The sequence below is a fragment of the Asterias amurensis genome, chromosome 15 (assembly GCF_032118995.1).
Source record: "Asterias amurensis chromosome 15, ASM3211899v1".
Lineage (NCBI taxonomy): Eukaryota > Metazoa > Echinodermata > Asteroidea > Forcipulatida > Asteriidae > Asterias > Asterias amurensis.
In genome coordinates, this window is record NC_092662.1 from 12259956 (window position 1) to 12285790 (window position 25835).

The 25835-nt window shown below is 38.2% G+C and overlaps 2 protein-coding genes across 3 annotated transcripts; one reads left to right on the plus strand and one right to left on the minus strand.

The window, feature by feature from the left end:
- On the minus strand, nt 1-8950 carry LOC139948134 (TAR DNA-binding protein 43-like). The gene is made up of 6 exons (XM_071946173.1): nt 8582-8950; nt 6989-7155; nt 5539-5676; nt 3845-4042; nt 3103-3199; nt 1-2262 (listed from the first exon to the last, which is right to left on the minus strand). Exons 1-6 carry the CDS (start codon nt 8820-8822, stop codon nt 1601-1603), a joined length of 1503 nt encoding a protein of 500 aa, XP_071802274.1. The 5' UTR covers nt 8823-8950; the 3' UTR covers nt 1-1600.
- Nucleotides 8951-9971: 1021 nt separating this feature from the next.
- On the plus strand, nt 9972-25583 carry LOC139948139 (glycosaminoglycan xylosylkinase-like). 2 transcript variants are annotated; one of them, XM_071946182.1, is made up of 8 exons: nt 9972-10154; nt 10988-11748; nt 13123-13209; nt 18633-18742; nt 19478-19652; nt 20990-21181; nt 22265-22324; nt 22945-25583. In XM_071946182.1, the coding sequence occupies exons 2-8, from the start codon at nt 11147-11149 to the stop codon at nt 23150-23152; spliced, it is 1434 nt and encodes a 477-aa protein (XP_071802283.1). In that variant the 5' UTR covers nt 9972-10154; nt 10988-11146; the 3' UTR covers nt 23153-25583. The 2 variants fall into 2 exon arrangements, with proteins under 2 accessions (XP_071802283.1, XP_071802284.1); XM_071946183.1 differs by having other exon boundaries at nt 10993-11748.
- Nucleotides 25584-25835: the final 252 nt, after the last annotated feature.

The window sequence follows — 25835 nt, forward strand, 5'->3', positions numbered from 1 at the left end:
GACACTTACTTTTGTTGATGTGTTTAGATAAACTTGCGAGCATGAAGCCCAATATTAACATTTATCTTTGGTTTTAAAAGTCCTACTCTGCAATCTGAGGCATTATTTTACAGTTAAATCTCGATTTATTTAAAAACTTAATCATATTATTTTATTTTTTATTTTATTAAATAAACTTTGCTTTTTCTGAGATGAAGACCATTTCCCAGGCCAGTAGGGAAGAAATATTTTAAGAACACAATTTCTGACAAAAAAAGTCTGAAACTAGAATCTATATTTCATAAATGTATGTTGAAATGATAGCATTTTTACTTTTAGGGGTTTAGACTTGACAGAGCTTTTAAAAATAGTGTCCTCAGCACTAGAGTTGTAGATCAAAAAACAGTGATTATGTACATAATTAAAAAAAAACATCTGAATTTCTTTACCAAACTGGCTTAAAAAATCTGAATTCAGATAAAAGTCTGACATTTCTCATCCCTTCCTCACATTTTCTCTGCTTTCATATAAATGTAGACAGATTTCTCTGGAGGTTTTGGTACTGGTATGAACTTCATATTAAGTTTTTATTGATGTTAAGATTACGTGTCATCCAAATGCAGCACACAACATACACAACTCAATCCGTACAATTTCATGTACATACATGAACTCACAAGTGCCTTAAGTTGTACTTTACTACACGTTAAGTACAATACCTTTCCCCACACACGTTCAATAGTGAATGAAGGCATTACATCTCACCAAGAATGTACAACACTCTCATTCAAATTGCCTTCTCATGTTTTACACAATGTACCAAAGTTATATTTCAGTTGGTCAATTCAATCAGTAGATGTTTTTTGTAAGATTACGTACATTCATGTAGCATACAGCATACACAAATCATCCCTATGTATACACATTTGAATGCAATCACAAGATCATCAACACGTGCATCACAAGTGCCTTAAATTGTAATTTACTCCACTTTAGAACAACTGTACATTTCCCAAATACATCCACAGGCAAACATAACATCTCACCAGAATGTACAACACTCTTGTTACACATTGCCTTCTCATGTTTTACACAAACCAGACTTGTACCAAAGTTGTAGGCCTTGAGTCGGTCAATTCGTTCATAATTTTGATGTTGTTAAGATTACGTACATACAGCTACACAAATCATTCATTGGAATGCAATCACAAATGTACATTTCCCAAAAATGTCCACAGGCAAAGGCACAATAGCCTCATTCAAATTGCCTTCTCATGTTTTACACAATCCAAACATGTACCAAAGTTGCACTTGAGTTGGTCAATTCCTTCATAGACTTGATGTTGCTAAGATTACGTACATTCTCATGCAGCAAACAGCAAACACAAATCATTCCCTACGTATTTGAATGCTATCACAAGATCGTCAGCACGTACATGAAGTCACAAGTGCCTTAAATTGTAATTTACTACACTTCAAGTACAATTTCCCAAATACATCCACGGGCTAAGGCAACATCTCACCAGAATGTACAACACATTGCCTTCTCATGTTCTACACAGACCAGACATGTACCAAAGTTCTATTCAAGTTGTTCAATTCCTTCAATAAGTTACTCACATTACCACCCACTGCCTCCTCCCTTTGTATCACCCATTAAATAAGCAGTACTTCCTGTATCACTTACATTGGATTGACTGGTACCCCAGCCTAGGGATTGCTGGCCCGATCCATAGCCCCCACCACTATTCTGAGGCTGCTGCATTGGTTGTTGGTTAGGTACCTGAGTTGATTGATTACTGCTCTGTGTCATAGTAACCTGTGACTGCTGTGACTGCTGCGGTTGCTGCTGCTGTTGCTGCTGCTGCTGCTGTTGTTGGTTTCCTTGCTGCATGCCTTGCTGCATACCCTGTGCAAGCATGTTGCTCATCATCCCCCATCCAGCCTGACTCAAAGCAGCCAACATAGCCTGGTTCCAGGGGAAGTTCCCCATCTGACCAGGCCCTTGCCCCCCTGGGTTGGTACCCATTCCACCCCCTATACCTCCACCCATACCCCCGACCATACCCCCACCCATACCCCCACCCATACCTCCACCCATACCACCTCCTACATTTGAAGTATTAACTTGGTTTGGTGGTCCCCCAATACTACCTTGGTCTCTGTCCCTGTATCCGTCTCCTCGTCCTCCTATCTTACCCCCTCCGCTACGCCCTCCTCCTCGTCCTCTGCCGCTCTGTGAATAATCTCCTCGAGAATAATACCTCCCTTGATCGGAATAACCTGCCATGAAAATCATCCAAATTCTGTTTGTGGCGTGTCATGGCCGAGTGGTCTTGTTCAACCAAACCAAGCTCTGGTGAAGTCAGCTGCAGAGCATGGGTTCAATTCAATGCATTTGATAATCACATTGGTAAAATATAAACCATTGATTCTAAGAACTGGACTGTCAAATTAGCAACGTCTTCAAAATACACCAGATTGTGGTTGATACTTTTTTTCGCATGGGTGCACAAAACATAGCTCTTGTGTCCTAAATCAAAGGGATACATCATAGAGCTATATATAAAATTGACTAGAGCGCTAACTTGCTCTGCGTTTTGAAGCCAACCTGGGGGTACACATGTTTGATGTGTTGCGTGACTACAGAACGATTTTAATTTTAAGAGAACACATTCGGCCTGTGCGCTTTACATATGCGACTGCCCGTTCGCGCTACGAAAACCGTAATTTCGACTTGATTGACGTACTAAAAAAAGTAAACGCGTCTTTTGAATATGACGCACATGACGTTCGCAGTTTGTACTTCATCAGCAGATTGTGCGTTCACTTTTGCTGCATTTTTTGCTTCGATGACACATAAAAAAGAACAAACGCACTGTCATGCAAGTAGCCGTACAATTGCCGTACAAAATTTCAAGCTTTTTTATTGGTTTGTACATAAACATGGATGCGCCCACACTGCTTCAAAACCTCAGTGCGTGTATAACGGGGTGTTAGCGCTCTAGTCAATATATAAAGCTCTATGGGATACATGTACATACCTAGAGACAAGACAGCCACAGTCAGCATACAATAAAGGGGCTAAAATGACCTGGGGAGGGGGGGGGTGTCTGTTCTTACCTCCTCCATATCCATATCCAGAGTGGTGATCGCTATCTCCCTGCATTCTCATCTTAGGATTTTTTGGTTCCGCTCGGTTCACTTGTAAACTTGTTCCCTAGATGCATCAATGCCAACAAGAAATCATGTTAGTTCAATTAAGGCCTACTATACGTGTACATGGAACAAGTATGCTTGATATACCTCGGTAAAAAATTATTTTATTGGTCATTGGTAGATAGCCAATGATGTGATGTGATACATTGACGCAGATGTGCACTACATATTATCAACAGAGCAGACGGTAACATGAGTTTCGTTAACCGGTGTACATTACATTCTTCACCCCCACCATTGGTCAATTTTTAGCGCTTTGTACCATATTAACAGTGAATAACTGTTTTTTATTTCAACCACTGTTCGTCTGCTTATAATATGCCTACTTCGTCGTAATACTGTTAAAAGATGGCAACAGAACGCCTCATTAGAAGAGGAATTTTTTACAATGGTTCAACGAGGCAACTTCTCCTACATTATTCTCTTGCAACTTTGATCATTAATTGAGCCCAAATTTCCACAGATTTGTTATCTTATGCATATTGGAATACACCAGGTGAGAGTACCGATCTTTGACAATAACCAAAGGTGTCCAGTGCCTTTAATACAATGTATAAAGGTGCCTGATTACAAGTATGCCTTTTATTAAATATTGAAAATGGACAGCAGACTTGTTGGAGTTAGGTGAAGTAAATCGTAGTGGTACCTTGTATATGTGGTCTTCATTAGCAACTATAGTAGCAACATCTGACCTCAAGAAGGTCACGAAACCAAAGCAGCGATACGGCTTAGGAATGTACACATCTGTCACTTCACCAAACTTTGTGAAGTAGTTGTAAAGATCCTCTTTAGTCATGTCTTGGGGCATCCGACCTACAAACATCTTCTTGGAATCTTGAGAATTCTGCAAAACACAAACATCCCTTCTCTTGTTAGAACTCAACTCAACAATCTGATTGCATAAAACTATTTGCAGAAACTTCCACTTCAGGAAAACACATGTATGTAAAGAGCCTTGCTGCAGTCAAGCCAAGATGATATTAATATTAACACGAACATTATGATGACATACATATCGTGGTCAATGATTTTGTAAATGAGGCAGATTATAAAGGTAGAAATTTACTGATAAAACAAACATCTGAGTTGGGACATTGAACTGCAACCTGAAAGGTAACGGTGTCGTCTGCTAATTCAGAACATATATCGAGACACTGCTGCGAATTTGTTTAATTTTATCACAGTTTAGTTCAAAAGCATGCATATTGCTTACATGTACCATCCAATCTCTACACATGGCTTTCTAGACAAATGACTGAATCACATAGAATACAGGAGCAGGACAAATGGTACATGCAGTGTGTGTAAATGCTGCAACTTCGAAAATGTGGAATGTACACTGTTTAATACACAGGGACTTGGACTCCCTAAAGGACAAACAAGATTATTGTGATGATGATGTCAAGTGAATTGGGTCAATATGGCCCTTACTAAGCATTAGGGAAGGGGGTTAAACCGCATTTGCCAGCACCCATTAAAATCAAGCTTTTAAAGGTATTGCTTTTTTAAATTCCCTATTTTCAATATGATGGCTACGGCTGTTATATCTCAAAGTATAATATGTAATTACAAGAATACGTGCTCATATTCGTAACCTTAGGGAGGCCAAGGACAAAACAAAAATGGGAAAACTAAAGATATCTATATGGGAATTCCAAAACAGGGGTGCTTGACAGAAAATGTTTTTTACAGGGTAATCTATGGGAAGATGTTTAGTAAATGCACAGAGAAATAATGGATAAAACAAACGATGTCTCCACAGGTGAGGGATGCACATTTGAGAATGTGTGTTATTTTGTTATAATGAGAGATTGCCTAACATTATAAAGGAAAGCTACTTCAAGGTGAGATCTACCCTTAACAGATTTGCCATCACGGGCCGAAGCCACCTACTCCTGGAGCTGAAACAGGGCCAACTACCCCCTTTAAGGTCCATAATGATGTAGGCAGGATTTTTTTTTTTTTTGTATGCAATTGGCCAGATGCACAAGGCCTGAAGGCCACTTCAAGATGTGGGTCACAATTGTTGTTCTCCCAGGGGCCGTTGCCACCTACTCCAAGGGCTGAAACAGGGTTACCCCCTTTTACAGTCCATACGGATGTAGGCTTGAATATCAATAACCAGAAGCCTGGCTGGTAGAAACAACTACCTCCCCAGCTTTATGTAGCAAGTGTCACGGTCAGGTTTTGAACCCACACTCTGCTGATCGAACACCAGAGCTTGAATCCGGTGCTCTTAACTGCTAGGCCATGGCTCTAGGAGCCTGGCTGAAAAGTACACGTAGAATGCACTACCATCCCAACTTATCTGTCCAAGCCTACAATTTGAAACAAACTTACTTTAGAATCAGGAACTTTGACGTCACAGTATCTGCCATCTATGTTGTGTCTCTGTGAAACAACTAAACATTGCACTTTGTAGTCCTTGAACCTCACAAAGCCAAACCCTTTGGATTGATTGTCCATGTTTTTCTTGATCTGTTTGAAAACACAAAGTATCTTTGACGTTTAAAAAAGTTGTATGGATAAGGTCCAAAGTTGACCCTGTGAAAACTCACTTACCCCGCAGGGACAACACTGCATCAAAAACCGTGATTAACTTGCATATAACCAATCCTAGTGCAAGGGACATACATGTAGTATCCTTGCAGCTTTTGCTTCATCTGAAGGACGAAGCAATAAGGGTTAAGTTTCTTACTCAGGCAAACAAGTGTCATGACCCACGTCTCGAACCCACACTCTGCTGATCAGAATCACCAGAGCTTGAGATAGCTGGAAATTGGAAAGAATGTATAGATGATGTCTGATTTTCAAATAACATTCATAAGTACCTCAGACAGTTTATCCATTCTGATTGGTCGAGAGGGCATCATGAGGGGTTGTTTGAATGGATGATATAACACCAGTAAAAAGTGCTGTAACATGGGCGTGGCACGCGAGCTTGCACCACCAGCGCTTATAAGACAGTTTCTTCATTCCTATTGGTCAAGAGCAACGGCTGAAACAGTTGTGCCACATCACGTGATACGCGCGACGCGCACATCATCTCCTTATAAGGAGTTGTTTACCCGAGGGCATTACTATTTTATAGCTGGAGGGGTGTTGTGTTGAAAGAAATCATTAAGAAATTATAATTGTTGCATTTATTTTACCTTTTGACCAAGAAGTGTTGATGTTTTTTGACCGAAAAGGTATTTATGAATGGGAATCAAAGTGTGTTAATTTGGTTTACAACTAGTGGTTTACACCCGCCGAGGCCTGCCTCTTGGTAATTTACCTCGACTTTGTCTCGGTAAAATTACAAAGTCCAGGCCTCGGCGCGGGTTTAAACCACTAGTTGAAAAACTCTTCACCTCACATTGATTCCCTTATTATAACACATTGCCCTACAGTGCCCTTGAAACGACAGTGTTAGAGTATATTTCAAATACAGAAATTTATCTCCCTTTCCCTTCCCAAGGCATGATCTAACCAAAACCATTTTGCATTAAGGATAACCATTTCTGGTAAACTGGGGCTAGCAGATGTCTGTATTTAACCAAATGTAACTACAGTGTCTTCTTAACTTTGAAAACCAAAATTTTGTTAAAATGGCAACATAATACAATCATGTAGTGAAGACAAGCACCAAAAGAGCAGAGGTGAAATGTTAAGTGTTTGTTTATGAATCTTCCTCATCGTACTATTATACACGTATATTAAAACTAAACAGCACAATCAAATCCACTGTTTTGTTTTCTACACGTCGTATTTTGGCAGAGTTGTTCTCACTGCAATACAATGGATGTACCTCACAAATTAGAACTTCACCAAAGTTTTTCTCAAAGTATTCTCTCATGCTCCCAACAGTCGTCTTCCATGCTAGGCCAAGCACAATCAAATCCACTGTTTTGTTTTCTACACGTCGTGTTTTGGCAGAGTTGTTCTCACTGCTATCATCGCCCTTTCGTTTATTATCTGAAAAAGGAACAATCAGAACAACTAAGGTTAATTCAACATAGACAGAATACCATTCGCTTACTATGTGAGTAAAACCAAATAGGCCCTAATCATTACAACCGAGGCTGAACTGTATAATAAATAAAGGGAAATAAATTTATTAATAAAAAAAGTTTGGATGTTTTTAAAAGAAAGGTTTGAACGATGGGGATTTACTTTCAATCAATCAATCAGATTATTTTCCACAGTTTCAAAATCACAATCAGTATCAAATCATAGGCAATGTAAGTTGAAAATTGAGAAATAAATAGTTGTTTGATAAGATTAATTAAATGAATAATAAGCATTGACATTCGTGAAACTGTGGGGGACTCATACAGAAGCAAGGCTTGTAAGGGTATGGTTCCCTGAGCAAGCTTGTGCATTGAGCCAGTAATTATTTAAATTGATGTATTGTGGAAGATACACCTCCAGGTAGGAAACATGTCCCGGAAAGAACAGGTGTACTCAAGAAGGCTCATTGCACAAGCTGCTAGCAATGAAAGTAGTTACCTGTAACAACAAACAATGGACAAAACAAACAAAGACAAGCAAAGACGGGTCAGCAAAGTAAGAAAGGCAACATCTATCAACAATATGAGTTCATTAAAGTACACTTAGATTTACAATGTAGGAAAGACAACATCTATCAACATTGTAAGACTGAGTGACTGAACTTGTCAATAATCTTTTACATACCATACAGACAATGTGAGACTGATCAGCAATAATAATAATTTCACTTTTATCTAGACTGACCAAAGGTCAAAGGAGGTCAAATGATTGGGGATGGGTACCTGTAGTTACACTATAGTCCACCTTGATGAGCCGTTATGGTTCTCTTTTAACATCGGTCTTTAATATAGTCGTGTAAAGGCGACGTTACACTCGGCCCAACAAAGTGGGCTACATTGATACTGATAGTAAACACTACTACTTCTACCAACATTATACCGTGCTTTCCTTCCCATTCATTACACAACACATAGAGGAAGCAACATAACATCTAAAAAAGACCAGAGTAAAACCAAGCCAAGGCCCTAAGTAAGACTATAAGAGGGACAAGAGCTACCTTGTATGAATGATACTCACAACTACCAATTGTAGCAATATTATCATTATGTCAGCAGCTAATGTTAACAATTTATGTTAATATTAATTCATTGTTTCAGGCTAGCCCACCTTGTTAAACTATTAATGGCTCCGCTTTTACATCGGTCTGTGATTAGACCAATGTCAAAAGCGGAGCCATTAACAGCCTAACCAGGTGGGCTAGTTTCAGGCAGGCTGAAAATATATTATAAAAAATATAACTAATTCAACAAAAACAAAGTAAAGTTTAATTTAAATTAATTAAGGGGCACAGCAACACAAAGTGTTTAACTAGTTAAATTAAAGAATATACCTTTTGGAAATACAGCAATGTAAAGATGATCTCCCCACACATCATCTGGAGGTTGTATTCTGCCTTCCACTACACGAAGTCCCCTCAAGCTACCCGTGCCGGGGTTACGGTATTTCAGCCCCGATGCACACGGGAACTGTGCAGTCAGTGTGCTCAACAACATCGTACCATCTGGCTCAACCGGTAATTCGATCACTTCGGGGTCCGACTCGTCCTCGACAACACGAATATATGCAGCCATTTTTACTGTCTATGGTGACTGCTAAGGATAATGTTAACTTATTAGATGCACATTAAGTTGCAAATGAGATGTGGGGCGAGAACAGACAGGTATTTTCCGTCTCATTCACTTACCCAGCCAGCTGTCTTCCCGCGATCCCGTTCATTAAATTATCATAACATTATTAATTAGTATCTAAAGAGGGCGCTGTACATCACGGCGGGGGGGGGGGGGGGGCGTGGATATAGTTATGATTATGTTAAAAATATAAAATTGATTAATACACAAAACATGTGATGATTTCAAATCCGTTGAAAGAGAGAAGTGTTTAGGAAACGTAACTTGCTAACTCCGTGACGGCATAGGCTGAAAAATAAGTACATCGACCGACAGGCGGGGAGGGTGGGGGAGGGGTGTCTCAAACGACGTCGGTACATGACTCACAATGTGCATGCGGATATGCCCAGGAGAAGAGGCAGTCCCACTCTGCAACCACCTCCCTCCTCCAACCAGTGAAGAAGTGCGTCCAATTCCTCCGTGCGTCAAAGTATCGCCCACAATAATGTCCCAAGAAAAGACGTTTTTACAGCTTGCAACTTTATTCAATAGTCCAAGACTGAAACAATCGCCCGAATTTCATTACTGGCACAGCTTTCATTAATGATAAACATTGATTTTCACATCAAAGTTTAATAACATAATCATGAACATTCCATTGTTATGGCCATTATACACAATGGTTGGGCGTTGCGTTTACTACTCCTAAAAACCTCCGAGTCGTTTCTACAACTTCATTTTTTGCAGGAAATAATCAACTCAGATGAATCATGAAGTGGCCAAATTTCAGAGCTGCCAAGCACACAGGCATGAAATTCTTCTTGATAAAGATAAATCATTGATTTTCACGTGATTTTCAGGATAAGCAAACAACAGCTGATTACCAGAAACAAGCAATATGCAACAAACGGACATTTTGATTTGTAATCAAAGCAGAAGATTCAAGTACAAGAGTAAATTTTTTGTTTCCCTTTACTGTAAAAAGCTAGTGTTTTTTGTGCATAGTTTTTTTGCACTGTGTTAGCGCCCTCTGTTGTCACACTCACGAGTGACCTAGCTAGTTTGCGAATAAATATATTGCGCACAAGAGATCTTGATGTTGATGGAGGTACACGTGTGTTATCAAGTCACTCTAAGTTTGCCCAAACGTGGAGCTAGCTAGTATAGTTCAGCTAGTTATTCTGAGGAAAGGACCTTTGCAGACCCACCTAGTACTAATAGTTACGATAGCGTTCACCCTCCTCCCCACGACCAGCTAGGAGAGGGTTATAAAAAAAATTATCGCAACTAAAAAAGGTAGGCAGACCATTTACGGCCTCCATGCTGTCAGTGTCAGTGTCAGTGTCAGCGAAAAAATCTCTTCAGTTTTGTGCTATTGAATTGTATTGTTCTAACTTCTAAAACGACCTTTTGCTTTTGTTCAATATTTTTGAAGTTCAATGTTTAATGTTTGTTCGTATTTGGGTAGACCTAGTAACTGGAGCGCTGTATTCCTTATTCGAAATGTTGACATTTTCTGTCATTTTGTAGAGTAGGTCAAAACTTCAAAAAAAGAATACAGCTCCAGTTACTGATTGTAAAAACCAAAAGATAGTGCTGACTGGGCCCATATTCATTGCGCTGTTTAACTGTCAGCAAATTTTTGTGCTTACTGTAGGTAGCAGAAAAAATTGCTGAGGTACCAGCGTACATGTATTTCACAGGTTAGCAGAAAGATTAGGTGGCCATATTGTGCTTAACCATGAACTTGCATTATGTCACATTTATTTTTCTTGCAGAAGCACTGTAGCATTAGCTTGCATTTTCATGTGAGTACGGTTTATTTGTAGCAGCGCTATGAAATGAAATTGTACAGTAAGCGCCAAATCGGCCGCTAAGCAGCGCTATAAAAGTGGGCCCATGATGGACAACCCAGAAGGATTCAGTGATATTTTGAGGAACAATTGTTTTTCAGTGTCCGTCCCACCATGCTATCTGGTTTTGGTGACTTCGGTGGGCGAAGACATTTTCACTGGTCTAGGGCCAGCGGGTTACTGAGTCTAGCTAGCAGGTCTTTTTGCCTCCTTCTTACATTAATAACTCTGTCATAGTGTTGTTATTGAGCAGTTTTTCTTATTTCATACACATAGCACAGGTCATGGAGTCTTAAATGCACTGAAGATTGATGCTACACACCAGCAGGCAGCTGTGCTTCTGAAACTGTATGAGATGAAAACGTTGAACGGAGATTAGATCCCTATGTGTGTACATGTACATGTACCAACTTTTCTTGTGCGAACTAAAGAACCATGTGGCTGAAAAGAAGGAGACTAGTTTTACTGACAATCTTTTTTATTTTGATCTGGTTTGCTATTATTTTGTTAACACCATCCCAGTTGAATGACAATAAACCTCGTAGACAGGAGGAGCGTGGTGCTAACAATCCAGAGCTATCCAAACCAAAGGCTGCACCAAGAGCCAGACCAACCATTCCAAGAATAAGAATTGTTGATATCGATGAAGACGCGTCAGATGATCAAGGAGAAAGAGAGAGGGAAGCACAACTGAGAGACGAAAACCATGCAATTGACATCAAAGAGGGACCTCCACATCTAATTAGAATTGTAGATGAGGTAGATCAAGAACAAAAAGACTTGTGGGATTTGGAAGGAGACCTCATACCTCGGGACTTACCCGGTGGCTTGAGAACGTTAAGTGCAATATGGAACCTGACGGCAAGCTGGGTCAAACCTGATGCTATTACGCCAAGACACAATCCATATCTTGGAGCAGTTCTTCATGCTATGGCAACGAGGCGCATTGCTGAAGCAGACGTTGGTTTTAAAGGGACACAACTAAAGGCTCGATTAGTTCTGTCTGGCGGACAGTGGGTTGTCTTCAAACCAGGAAGGTAAATTCCCTGACAAAAAAGTCCTATAGACCCATTGCAAAACGCGCAGCGCACTTGCATGCACTTCCATTTTGGGGGTCAACCGTGCACAAAAGGATGGTTCAAGTGTTTACACTCGCATTGGTGTGTAAACATGTGTACATCCTTTTGTGCACATTTCGACCCCCAAAATGGAAGCACGTGCAAGTACATTGAGCGTTGTGCAATGGATCTATAGGCAAAATGTAAATTGTGTAGATAGAATCCTGTAGGTTTTAGATTCCTATATAGGATGCTTAGATTTTTGACGCTTCTTTTTTCACTCATTCATTCGTACATTCATTTTTATTAAAAATTTGAAAAAATGGCAGCACAAAGCTGAACTACATACATGAATATGGCATTGCGAGGTTAAAATATTGATACAAATTGCATCCCCAGATGAAAGACATAAAATTGCACCACCACAGTACAAGGGTACTAAGGTACATGCACATTGAAACAAAGATTTGATTCATAGGCCTATAAGATTCTTAAACAATACCTGTATGGTTTTTTTTAAAAAGGGTTGTGTAAAAATCATTTGAGGCTGAAGTATTGATATATGATTTGTTCAACCATCAGCCCATAAAACCCCAAAATATTGTTTGAAAAATACAATCACGAATGCTCCAAGAAAGTAAACTTTAGGACCAGTTTAGTAATCACAGTAATAAGTAAGGGTTGTTGAGGGATTGGTCTTGAAATTTGACAAGAACCCGGATGCATTGTATTCATTGCTCTTTCCATGATCTTGTCAGTCTTCCCATGTTCTTCCTGGTGTTCCTAAAAGAATTTCTTACTAGTTTTCTAGGCCTATACGTTGTAACTACTTGTTTGGAACCCAAAAGGAACATGCCTGATGTGGAAGAATGTTTCCATACTTTAACACGCTATTTTCCTCTTGTTTCGAAATACCCCCCCCCCCCCCCCCCCCACCTGCCCCTAAACAACTTCCACTTAAGACAGTATATGGGGTGGGGAATACCACCATGGGGGGGGGATACCAAATGTAAAAGGAACTCTAGGTTTTTAATAATTGACCAAATAAGTTGCATCCTGTCCACCCCTTAATGGGTTAATAATAAAATAATGTGACTGCATGCCTAAAAGTCTGACAAAAGTCTCCAGGCTGAAATCCTTGTTACAAAATCTTTAAAAAAGCCTGCCATCATTCATGGATAGCTATTGTTGCAGGCCTCGAATTTCATCTTAGACAGGGCAAGGACATTTTAATTTTGCAAATAGTGCTTTATTACCTCTTTGCAGTTCAAGGCCTGATGCTGTCTTATCATTTTTGTAAGTGTAGTATTTGAGTAATTTAGTTGACATATTTTTACTTTTTTATTTGTGTAGATACAAGAGAGATGAGATAATTGAAGGCACACCCTATGCAGGCTATGACAGACATACTGGAGAAATTGCTGCTTTCCATTTAGATAGGTTTGTACATGATATCATTCTTAACTCCATAGTGTACAGATCAATTGTAGTAAATGCATACAGTGTTTAATGAGTTCAAGTCGGGTAGCGACCCTGCAAAAAAAGGTGCAATTTCTATCCCAAAACTTGGTTGTTATATAGTTGTATTTGGTTTGCCGTAACATCATTGTGTGTATCTACTTGCCAAGTAGAGTTGCTCTTTAGAGGACTGTCTTTATATTCTACTACCGTTTAGTAGATTTATCAGATTATTTTGGAAACTTCTCAGTTCTGAAAAGAACTGTCCTGCTTTGGGCAGAAGGTATTGAAAATTAGCTGGGACTATTTATTTAGCTTAATATGATCGTTATTAACTGCAACCTTGCTGAGTTAGTTCTTAAAATTTGTCTCATTGTTTCGACTAGCTTACTGTAGTCATCGTCAGGATACGACGTTGTTACAAAGCATCCTACGAACCTGAAATTTCTCCCTTGATTAGAAATCATTAAAATATTATATTTTAAGAAATAATTCATGCGTGAATGCTGCAGCCAGACTGATGTGGTTGATTTGATGTTCGTGTGAAAATACTGAGACATTTTTTTTTTGCTGTTTTTCGAGCAAATAGACACTGGGTCTGTAATTCAGCTGCAACTTTCTCATTCGGATTTTGGAAGCGGTGAATTTTACAGGTTATCATGGAAATTGGGCAGCCTGCTTGCACACTCACTAAATGGATTTGCATTGTTACATTGTACTTGCATTGCAGCAAAGAGCCGTAATTGCCAGAGGGTTAGCATGCCTTATAAATAGAAATCACACAGTAAACACAAAGGCAATCAGCATTTCAGTGAATTTGCATCAACCAGCAATCATTCCACAATGTTTCAATCTCAAATACTACCATACATTTTACATGAGAAAAACCTCCCCTCATCACCCCACCCCTCCCCCTTTAACAGACTCCACACACTACAGTGTAATAACTATTGTGTGCCATGGGGTCATTGCTCAATGTGTAGTAGTAGTACTACAGTTGGTTAGTGGTTAGGAGCAATTTGAGGAAGAAAATAGGAACCTAATTGCATACAGATGTGGCCTTCACCAACTTAACAGGCTTTCAGTATTTGAATTGCACTACATGTGTATCATGGGCCTACATGTACATGGGCCTACATGTATTCATGAATTTGGAAAAGGTCAATCTTGTTATTTGTTTTTAATAGTACCTGTTGATCAGTTGATTAAGAATTTAAGGCCAAGTAAAAACAAATTTACCTACCAGTTGATCGTCCGGGTTTTTAAAAAAAGAGGAGTATTTTGTATTTCTTTTCAAGGTGGCTCCCAAGCATTTTCATTAAAACTGGCCACCAATTCATCAGTTTAAAGACACTGGACACTGTTAGTAATTAATTATCAAAGACCAGTCTTGACAGTTGCTGTATCTCAACATATGCATAAAATAACAAACCTGTGAAAATTTGAGCTCAATCACCATCAAAGTTGGGAGATAATAATGAAAGAAAAACCACCCTTATTAGACAAGGTTTTATGCTTATAGTTATTTTGAGGATTTACCAAATGGTGTCCACAGCCTTTTTTTAAAGCAAAGTAAAAACAGTTGATCGTCTGTTTTTTTATTTTAAATAAGGAGCATTTTGTATTTCTTTTCGAGGTGGCTCCCAAGCATTTGCTTTATGTAGTTGCAGGTTCTTAAAAGATTAGTAAGTTTATAAAAATATTTTTTTTTTTTTTAAGTGTAATAATCTGACACTGTTAGGGTTAACCCGGGTCCTCATTAGACAATGAGATTATGTACAAAATAAGTTTGCAGTGGGTTCAAACTAAAGAATTGGTGGTCTATTTGATTTTAAATACTCATCCTTCTCTTTTTTGAAAAATCAGGATTGGTCGTCGGAGTTGCGAGATAACTATGAAAGAAAAAAACACCCTTGTCACACGAAGTTGTGTGCTTTCAGATGCTTGATTTTGAGACCTCAAGTTCTAAACTTGAGGTCTCGAAATCAAATTCGTGGAAAATTACTTCTTTCTTGAAAACTACATCACTTCAGAGGGAGCCGTTTCTCACAATGTTTTATACCATCAACCTCTCCCTATTACTAGTTACCAATTAAGGTTTTATGCTAATAATTATTTTGAGTAATTACCAATAGTGTCCACTGCCTTTAAAGCCATTAAAAATACACATTGGTACAGAAAAAAAAGTTCACAGATTAACAAATAACTTACAGGGTTTACAGAAGGTAATGGTGAAAGACTTCTCTTGAAATATTATTCCATGAAATGCTTTACTTTTTGAGAAAACATTAAAACAATATCAATTCTCGATGGCGAGAATTACAAATTTGTTTTGAACACATGTCATGACACAAGGAAACGTGCAGAAACAAGGTAGGGTTTTCCCGTTATTTTCTCCCGACTCGGATGACCGATTGAGCCTAAATTTTCACAGGTTTGTTATTTTATATAGAAGTTGTGATACACGAAGTGTGGGCCCTTGGACAATACTGTTTACCGAAAGTGTCCAATGGCGTTAATAAACCCCAATTGCCATTATACTAGGAGGAGCTACAAACCATGCAATAACCCGTTTCTTAATTTTTAAAAAAATTTTTTAATTTTTTTTGATGTGGAGTTATACTACTCCGTTTATTCAACAAAAATTATCTGCAACAACATACATCAATACAACAAGCTCCAATACGTACTGCTATTATATAACAGATTAAATGAGCTACAATTTATGGGCTGTAATACATAGAAATTAAATTGATAACATACAAACAAGAACAAGAGACATAAATATTTAGATATACATTTTAGCGTGACCTAATCACGGTGATCGAGAAAAACAATGGGTAGAAATTATTTTAGACAATCAAGGTTAACCCCAATTGCCATTAGTACCAGGAGGAGCTACAAACCATGCAATAAGCCGTTTCTTAATTTTATTTTATTTTGTTGCACTATTTAAGGATCTATAATTCTGAGCAGATAAATGTACTTGTAATGCATGCAATTATGCAAATATGTACAAGTTGCACCATGGTGTATTGTATGTAACCATGTATGCAATGCAACATACTTGTTAACCCTGTTGGTCTGTATCAATAAATGCAGGAAACCAGCTCACACAGTCCTGTACATGTACCAGGTACTGTAGGTTTGGAAAACACCAACACTTTCAATCTTAGTTACACCATTACACATTCCAGACTTTATTGTTTATTGCAATAAACAACCACTACTGGCTGTGCCCAACCATAGCTGGGCACAGTATGTAGAGCAAGGACAAGAGTGTGCACCTGTGGTTTCCCAGAAGTGCAAAATGATACTTTCCCTTGCATAAGACTTCCTGTGTGTGGGGGCATGATGGAGGTGTGGGGGGTAGTCTGGATTAACACTTGCTCAAAGTAGACCATGCTGGCCTGTGCACATGAACAGTTGTAGAGCTGCAATCTGCAATGTTTCAGTCCTGGAGTGGAGGGGTCTTTGTGTTGGATTTTACACCCAAATTTAATATTTTAAATACTGGCAATGGAACATCTACCCGACTGTAATCACTGCAACAATTTATGTGGAGCAACAAGCATGGTTAGGACGTGGAGGCTAACGGTCAGAATAAGATAAACATGGTAAATGTAGCTGTCTTTTGTTTTCTGCATGGTAATTTATAATGTTCATGAATAGATATTGTGTACATTACTTTGTAGTTCATGTTTTCTGCCTGTGTTTTTTTGTAGTGTATTGTGTGAGTGGTCAATGATTAGAAAAGCCATTAGGTTTGTGCTCAACCCATGGTGCTTAATAAATGCCACTTTGCCTCCCTCTTCTGAGTCAAAAACAAATAATCACTAGTATTGTGATTTTCGCAAAAGAAATAACTGGAGTATTTTGTTGCTTTTAATTTACTGACAAATTCATTACTCACTAGGTATGGTTTGTGGTACATGTAACTGCTATAACGTAACCCTCCTCCCGACGGTGGAGGGTTACGTTTTTGCAACTAGGTTTGTGGGATAGTGTGTTTGAGTCTTGAGAACTAACTTAAATTCAATCTTTTAACAGTGATATAATTTTATCAAGAAGACATGAACTTATCTTACTTTACATAACAACACTATTTTACAGTGGAACTACACTGCAATGTATTACATTAAATGATATAAGAAGGCTTCCCCTACTTGCTGAGGTGCTGTAGTTTTTGAGAAATGTGACTGTTAAAGCCATTATACAATTTCGGAACAGAAAAAAAAAAAGTTCACAGATTTACAAATAACTTATTATAAATAATAAGGTAATGGTAAAAGACTTCTCTTGAAAAATTATTCCATGAAATTCTTTACTTTTTGAGAAAACATTAAACAATTATAGTAAACACATGTCATGACACGGCAAAATGTGCGTAGACATGGGTGGGATTTCCCGTTATTTTCTCCCGACTCCGATGACCGATTGAGCCTAAATTTGCATAGGTTTGTTATTTTGTATACAAGTTGTGATACACGAAGTGTGGGCCTTTGAAAATACTGTTTACCGAAAGTGTCCAATGGCTTTAAACAATTTCACACAAAAATGTTTTGCTAAAATAATTTGTTTCTCAACGCCTCACGAGGACGAAAACTCTTGTTGTGACTTGTTATACTCATTTCTCACAAACTACAGCACCTCAGCATAACATTTTAAGGGAAGCTTTCTACCATTGATATTATCTTCAAGCTGTAAGTTTTATGTAAATATGTAGCCATTAGGTTTGTGTCCTACAAAAAGTACCCAGACCCTTTAAGAGATTTCTTGAAAATTGGCAAGGAGTTTTAATTTCTAATGGATTCTGGGAGATTGTTCCACATTTGGGGAGCAACAATGTACATGTACATGTAGGTGGCATGAACTCAAATGCCAGCAAATGAAAAATAAAAACAGTTGATGGTCCCCTCCCTCATCTTTTTTTGAGGCCGCATCCTTTTTCTTGTTTTTTTTTTTTTTAAATTCTGTCTTATTCTCATAAAACTTGTTAATCTTTTAAGAACTTGTAACTAAATAAAGTAAGTGGTGACTTTAAACTGAAGAATTGGTGGCCAGTTTGAGTTAAATGCTTGGTGGCCACCTTTGAAAGGAATAACAAATAAGAAGGCCCTCATCCTCCTCTTTTAGGGAAAACCTGGACGATCAACTAGTGTTCTTTTTTTACTTGGCCTTACCATTATGCTCCAAACCAACTTTTTAACATTCAAGACCCCCAAAATGAGGTAGTGTTTTCATCATTCCTTCGTCCTTGGACGGAATAGTAGAAGCAGCATTGATGAAGTGGTCCCAGGTTGCTTTATCACTCGTGAGTTGTTGGGTCTCGTTTGGACTGAGAAGGTAGTATTTTAAAGATGGCAATATTGAATGTTATGAGAAACATTTCTCTTTTTATGCAGGGTTTTGGGATTTCACAGGGCACCGATTGTTGTCGGAAGAAGAGTCAATTTACGTACTGAAATTAAGCCAGTGGCATCCCAGTCACTGCTGCAAACGTTTTCCACTCAGGGTAAGCACTCTATCGGTTTGTTCCACTTCTCTTGCTGCAGGAATTGATCAAATATATTATTGACTTGTGGTGATCAAAGACTAAAATCAATTGTGGGTATTGTATTCAGAGAAAAAGAATTCAGCAAAGGCTACTTGGGTTTTATGATAATTATGTTTGTTCTGTCATCAGTGTTAAATACCTTATTCACAAGATTACCATCTTTAAGGCACTGAAAACTTTTGGTACATGCAGCACTTGGTGTATCCCAACATTTATATGCAAAGAAACAGGCCTGTGAAAACTTGGACTCAGTTGGTCATCAAAGTTGCGAGAGAATAATGAATACCCTTGTTGCACAAATTTCAGGTGCCTAAAGAATGGCTTCAGGCCTGAAAGTCTTTTAATATTTGAGTGAGAAATTATCTCTTCTCAAAAATTAAGTTTCTTTAGAGGGAGTCGTTTCTCACAAAGTTTTATACTCTCAACAGCTCTCCATTGCTCGTCATTGAGTAAGTTTTCATGCTAACAGTTATTTTGAGTAAGTGTCCAGCCGTTGATTTCACCAAACTCTTCCTAACTTAGGATAAATCTTCAGATTTAGGATGAGTTGAGTTCTATATCCGAAGACGTTGGGACTCATTGAACCCATCCTAAGTTAGGCAGGGTTACTCGTTCTAATTTGAGATAGGATTAATCTATGTTTCTTGAAATCGGCTGCAGTGCCTTTAACTGTGCCTATGCCATCTTCCACAGACAAACAGACATGCTTCTATGGTAAATGTTACTACTGTAAACCATCGGACCCAGCGTGTTCAGATGAAGACGGCATGATGGAAGGATCATTAACCATGTGGTTGCCTAGGCACAAGAAACTAAAGAAATGGAGGCATCTTTGGGCAAGAACCTACCGCGAGAATAAGAAAGCAAAGTAAGTACCCACTGGGAATGGTTATACCGCTTTGCCTTGCATACGTTACCTTGCATAGGGTGAGTTGATCTATAGAAAGTGTTTGTAACTATTTGTTTTGAAATAAACATGGTTAGAAAGATGATTTAAAGGTAAAAAAAAAACAATGATCCATAGAAGTATGCCTTGAAATAATGCACGCCTTTTCTTATTTTGGGGGAGTAAATGTATGACTCCACAAAATGACCGACCGTGTCAGTTACAAAAGTAAAAGGAAAACTGTGCAACTTTGAGGGATATTTCTGTGGATCATTGTTATCTTTGTAACCATATTTATTTTGTAACAAATAGTTTTGGGAAAGCATTTATGATTTGGAGGTATTGTTATTGCATTGAAAAACACAAGACTTTCGGACTTGTCTAGTCGTCCAGTGTGTAAAATTCAAGCTCTGAGGTGTTGTTCATGTATTAACACTACAGTAAGTATTGGGCCGTTCACAAGCAACATTTTCACAAGTGTACAAACTACATGTACATGTATACCCTTTTCCAATACCCCCCCTCCTCCAAAAAATGTACGAAGACAAACAAAAACTTGTTCACACTTATCTAGATAAAGATACATGTACTTGATACTTGAATAAGTAGGATTTGAAACTTTGCATGGTGGAGATAAGATATAGAAAAGTTTGCGGTAACACCATGTAATAACAATCTCTAAATGAGTTGGGGTGGTTCTGAAAAGAACCGTTGGGTTAACCCAACGGTTCTTTTCAGAACCACCCCAACTCATTTAGAGATTGTTATTACATGGTGTTACCGCAAACTTTTGTATATCTGATACTTGAATGTGCATTGCAGGCAAACCTTGTTGATTATGAACACACTTTTATAAGAAATAATAGACCTCCTGACATTCAAAAGGTCAAACAGACAAAAAAAACAAAAACACTGCTTCTTATGTAAGGGTGCAAAAGAGGGCCATGAAGCTACATGTGCATGTAAATTTTGTGCCTATGCCATCTTCCACAGACAAACAGACATGCTTCTATGGCAAATGTTACTACTGTAAACCATGTAAATTTGTTGTAGCGTGACATTTTTCAGAAAGATACGGCAGGCATTTTAACCCCCTCCTCTTCCTAGCGTACAGTTTTTTTATTTGTTAATGTTGCGTTAGCTGCTTAGGACATGGGCCTCCTCGGAAAATCGTCCCCATTCAAGTCTATAGCTAAATGCTCTGCCTCATGAAGTGGAATCTTCCAAAACTGAGCCTTCAAGTTGGTACACTTGTGAAAATATTTCAATCTTTTTAATGGCTCAGTCTAATACGAGACATTTTGATTGTGATGTTGCAGGTGGGAGTTAGACGCTAATTACTGCCAGGAGATCTTACAGACCTACCCCATTGAGGAACACCGACAGGTTGTTGATATGTTTGATACAGCAGCCTTTGATTACTTAATTGGTAACGCTGATCGTCATCAGTATGAAACATTTGAAGAGGATGGGGAGCAGGGAATGCTGCTGCTTATGGACAGTGCTAAAAGGTAAATCAAACATACATGCATGTAAACTGTCTCAGCAGATTGACTGCTTATCCTTTTTTATATCTATCAATGAAACAGCATACCATGTTCTCTGTGCTGGGACATCTCCACAGTATTGCAATTACAAAGATGCATGTTTGATATGATTTTCATATGTAGATAAAACATGAAAAAGAAACTAAGATCAGAGCTGTCTTGGATATAATAATAATAACAATGACTGTTTTTTTACCTTTGCTTTGCTTTTCACACCCGAAGGGTAGCTCAAAGCGCTGCCAACATCATTACCCAGGGTCACTGGGCTATTAATTCATTCCTTAAACCATCTCAGCTCCCTGTGGAGTATACGTCCTGTGCAACAAATATATACGTTTGTGTAGTGCATTAAGCTAAACAAATCACAATTTCAGCTCTTATACATGTACATTGTAGGTACTAAACTTGAGGTCTTAAAAAAATGAAGCCAGTAATGAAGTTAATGTTCTTAACAGCTTTTGGAACTGAATGAGCGCATAGCTGTTTCTCCCCTGCTTTATTCACTTACTTTTGGTCCCAGTTTCGTATTAAGTTAAGCATGAAAAGGGTCTTCAAACTCTTAAATTTTAATAAGTTAAGTGTGTAGTCATGATGGAGAAATTAAAATTTGAGTATGGCTATTTCAAAATTTGGCATTGACAAACGCAATGTATTAAAGCCATTGGACCCTTTCGGTAAACAGTATTGTCCAAGGCCCACACTTCGTGTACCACAACTTCTATGTCAAATAACAAACCTGTGAAAATTTTGGCTTGATCGGTCATCAGAGTGGGGAGAAAATAACGGGGAAACCCACCCTTGTTTCCGCGCGTTTTGCCGTGTCATGACATGTGTTTAAAACAAATCCATAATTCTCGTTAACGAAAACTGATATCGTTATGCTGTTTTCTCAAAAAGTAAAGCATTTCATGGAATAATATTTCAAGAGAAGTCTTTCACCACTACCGTCTTCAAACCCTGTAAGTTATTTGTAAATCTGTGAACTTTTTGTTTTTTTCTGAACCGAAAGGGTCCACTGGCTTAAAACAAATTCTATAATTTTTTCAGTTTTGGTAATCCACACCATGATGAGAAAAGTGTACTAGCGCCTCTGGAGCAATGCTGCAAGTAAGTTCATCATTTTGTTCAGGTTATGCTGTAAGGTTGTTGGATAGAATAGAAGTGGCTTCTTATAGATGTAGCGTTCAAATCCATCACCCAGTGACGCTTACATGTATGGCGCTCAAACATTATTATAAATCATCCTGCCCTTATAGGCAGTGGACACTATTGGTAATAACTCAAAATAATTACTGCATACCTTGCAGGAAAAATACTGAATGCTGAAGCACTGTGAACGCAACTGAGTGACAACTGGGAGTGCCATATGATAAGCCACTATTAATATTATTTTCATCATATAAGTGACAAGTAGGTCTGGGCGACTAGTGTAATTTACTACTTGGCTATTGATTCACCAAGCATGTAGTCATGACTATTTTTGTAGCAGTCTGAGGAGTTGAAAAACAGTAGAAACTTTGCTTCTCGACTAAGCAATCAATAGTCGCGACTTTGACACTACATGTAGTCGCACCATTCACCCCGGCTTGGTGTCAAGGGTATGATGTAGTACATAGTGTAGATAAAATGAAGCAACACAGATATGTAGGATTATGAACTAAAGGCTATATCATTAATTTTGTTGAAGGACATCCTTATTAATTGAAATTTCTATGCTTGCCACTTAGAATACGGAAATCAACATGGACGAAGCTGTTGTCGCTCCAAGATGGCCGCTTAAGCCTCGTGATGGCTCGAGTGCTATCCCATGATCCACTTGCTCCTGTGTTGACTGCGCTCCATCTGCAGGCAATGGATCGTCGACTCATCACTGTCATTCAGGTCATTCATAACTGTCTGCAGAAACATGGCCAAGAGTTTGTGTTGATTCAGTGAGGTATAGTATCACAACTCCCAAGTAATATATTTATTGAACTCACAGCCATTTTTTTTTGTACATTGGCCAACTATGCAATAAGAATCTTATTCTCATGGTTACGTTGTGACTTGTAGAAATCAATTTACGCGAAAAGGAGAATGGCCCAAAAGCTTTACTGCGTTATTTTTGTACAATGTTTTGATATTTTGTATGATATAAAATGTATGTAATGCATTATTAAAATGTTTATTATGGACAACATAATTATCAAAATTACAAATATGACACGAAAGCTAAGCTTTTAAAAACCTAATGTGTGTTTAAGTGTAAAATTTGCATTGGGGATGAAGAATATTATTGGTGCGGTACCAATACACTGATGTGTATTAAAGACTCAGAGACCACTCATTCTGGGTAATTATACCTATTGTGCTTTTTTTACAGAAAAAAAATTAAAATAAAATACCGTGAAACATTTTTAGAAATTATTTACAAGAACAAACAAAACCCTTTCTGTACTTTGACCTTTTGCAGCCGTAATAGGCATATTGGTAAATGTTGTGGTCTCTAAAGGGTTAAGCACTGTACACTCAACAATTTTCCGAGCTCTGCCGTCGATTTCATGAAACTCTTCCTAACTTAAAATTAATCTTAGGACTTACATGAAGGAGGACTGAGTTCAGTTCCGTATCTGCGTTAGAATGCACTGAACCTTTCCTAAGGTAGGACGGGTTACTCATCCTAACTCAAGATAGGATAACTCCAAGCGTTTTGTAAAAGCCGCTGCTGTTTAAAGAAAATCAACAAGCATATTACTTGTTGGATTGGAACCCACAACCTTTGCCTTCTACAACAGATAGATGTCTTGCCACTAGACCGCCAACCTTGCCAACTTGCTAAAGATATTTTTTTTAGGAGGGATTATCGCACCAATTCACTGGAATGTTTCACTTGCATCGAGGATAAAGAATATTATTTTGTTTAACCCATGTACCCTGATTATGTTGAGCACTGTATAATCAGAACTTCCCCAAATCATGTGGGGGGGGGTGGGGGAAAGGCCAATCAGACATATTACTCGGGCAGGATTGGAACCCATGACCTTTGCCATTTTAAAGCAGACGTCTTGCCACAATACCACCAAGCTTGTCAATTAGGTATTTAAAGTAGTTTGATATTTATTTTGCCTTCAAACCAAAAACTTAGATCAGTATGATTAGATTGATTGAGGCTCCAGAGTCTACGAGACAAGGAATACTTAAAGAGTCTAGAGTAACATTAATACAACTACCTTGCATGTCTACTGAGAAATTTGTATCCCCTTCACCCATAGTTTCTACATAGACATTGAGCTGGTTATACCGGCATCTATAGGCGGGGACTTTAGTTTAAAGAATATCCATGAGCGTGAAATTTCAAGAAACAATTGTTTTGTATGTGTTCAGGTTTACCGCATCTATGACAAATAATAGTTCTACTTTGACGCTGCATTTCTTTTGAGTCTGAGGCTCAAGGCTAAATGCATTTTGTTTGGAGTGAACTCACGAAGTTTTGCATTTAGTACAAATCTACTAAGGAACAAATCAAGATTCTCAGTAGGAAGGGCTGAATAAGAATCTTGAAAATTACCTTCGTACTTGGACATGGTGACTATTTCCTCTTTGGTTTCAGTGTCACTATGTTCTGTTTCCATAACTTTCACAAAGGTAACCATTTATACCATTGTTATGTGTATCGTTGGTGATTACATCAAAATACAAAACATGTTTCACCAATCTAATGTACAATACTAAATGGGTCGCCAATGCTGAGTCTGAGAGTATTCACAAACAAAAAGTAGATTAAACATTTTGTGAAATAATATTGTAAAAAAAACTATACAATCACAAACACTGATTGGAGAAAAAGAGAAAAAACAAACAACTCGAATGAATATTACAATTTTTATTTTTTGAAATGACACAAACAAATAAATAAAGGGCCTACATGTACTTACTGTTGCAACCTTATTTCAGTAAGGTAAATATATTCCTACACTGTGGGTCACAAATGCCCATGCCCTAGGAGCAGTGGTCCAGAGCTAGTTGGGGGGGTGTGGTCTCCCCGGTCCGGGATGCTCCGCGGTCCAGGTGACGTCACAGGACTTTTTGGCACGCAGTAATGGCAGTCTCCCCGGTCCGGGATGCTGCGTGGTCCGGGAGACGTGATGCTGTTGTTTGGGGCGTGAGGAAAAACTCTTCGTATATATGATCATAAAGATGGGACGTAATTCATTTTGTGGTTGAGCAAATTAACTTACAATCACATATTGTGTGGTTGAGCAAAATGTATTTTGTCAGTCTGTGTTTTTTACTGTTAACCCAACCCGACAACTACTACCCGGTTAGTATAAATAAATAAATACAAAATAAAATACAAAATTTTAAAAAATAAAACGAACAATCAATCAATCAATCAATCAATCAATCAATCAATCAATCAATCAATCAATCAATCAATCAATCAATCAATCAATACATACATAAACAACTAAATAAATAAATAAATAAATAATAAATAATTTGATCAATAGTAAATTTACGTACGTATGTCTGTATGTAAGTATGAATGACATAAAAGGCACTAGATTAGAATTATTAGAATAGTGTGACTTACTGATCTTATCGTAAGAATGTTTCCTTGCCTGAGCCCGCACCACCC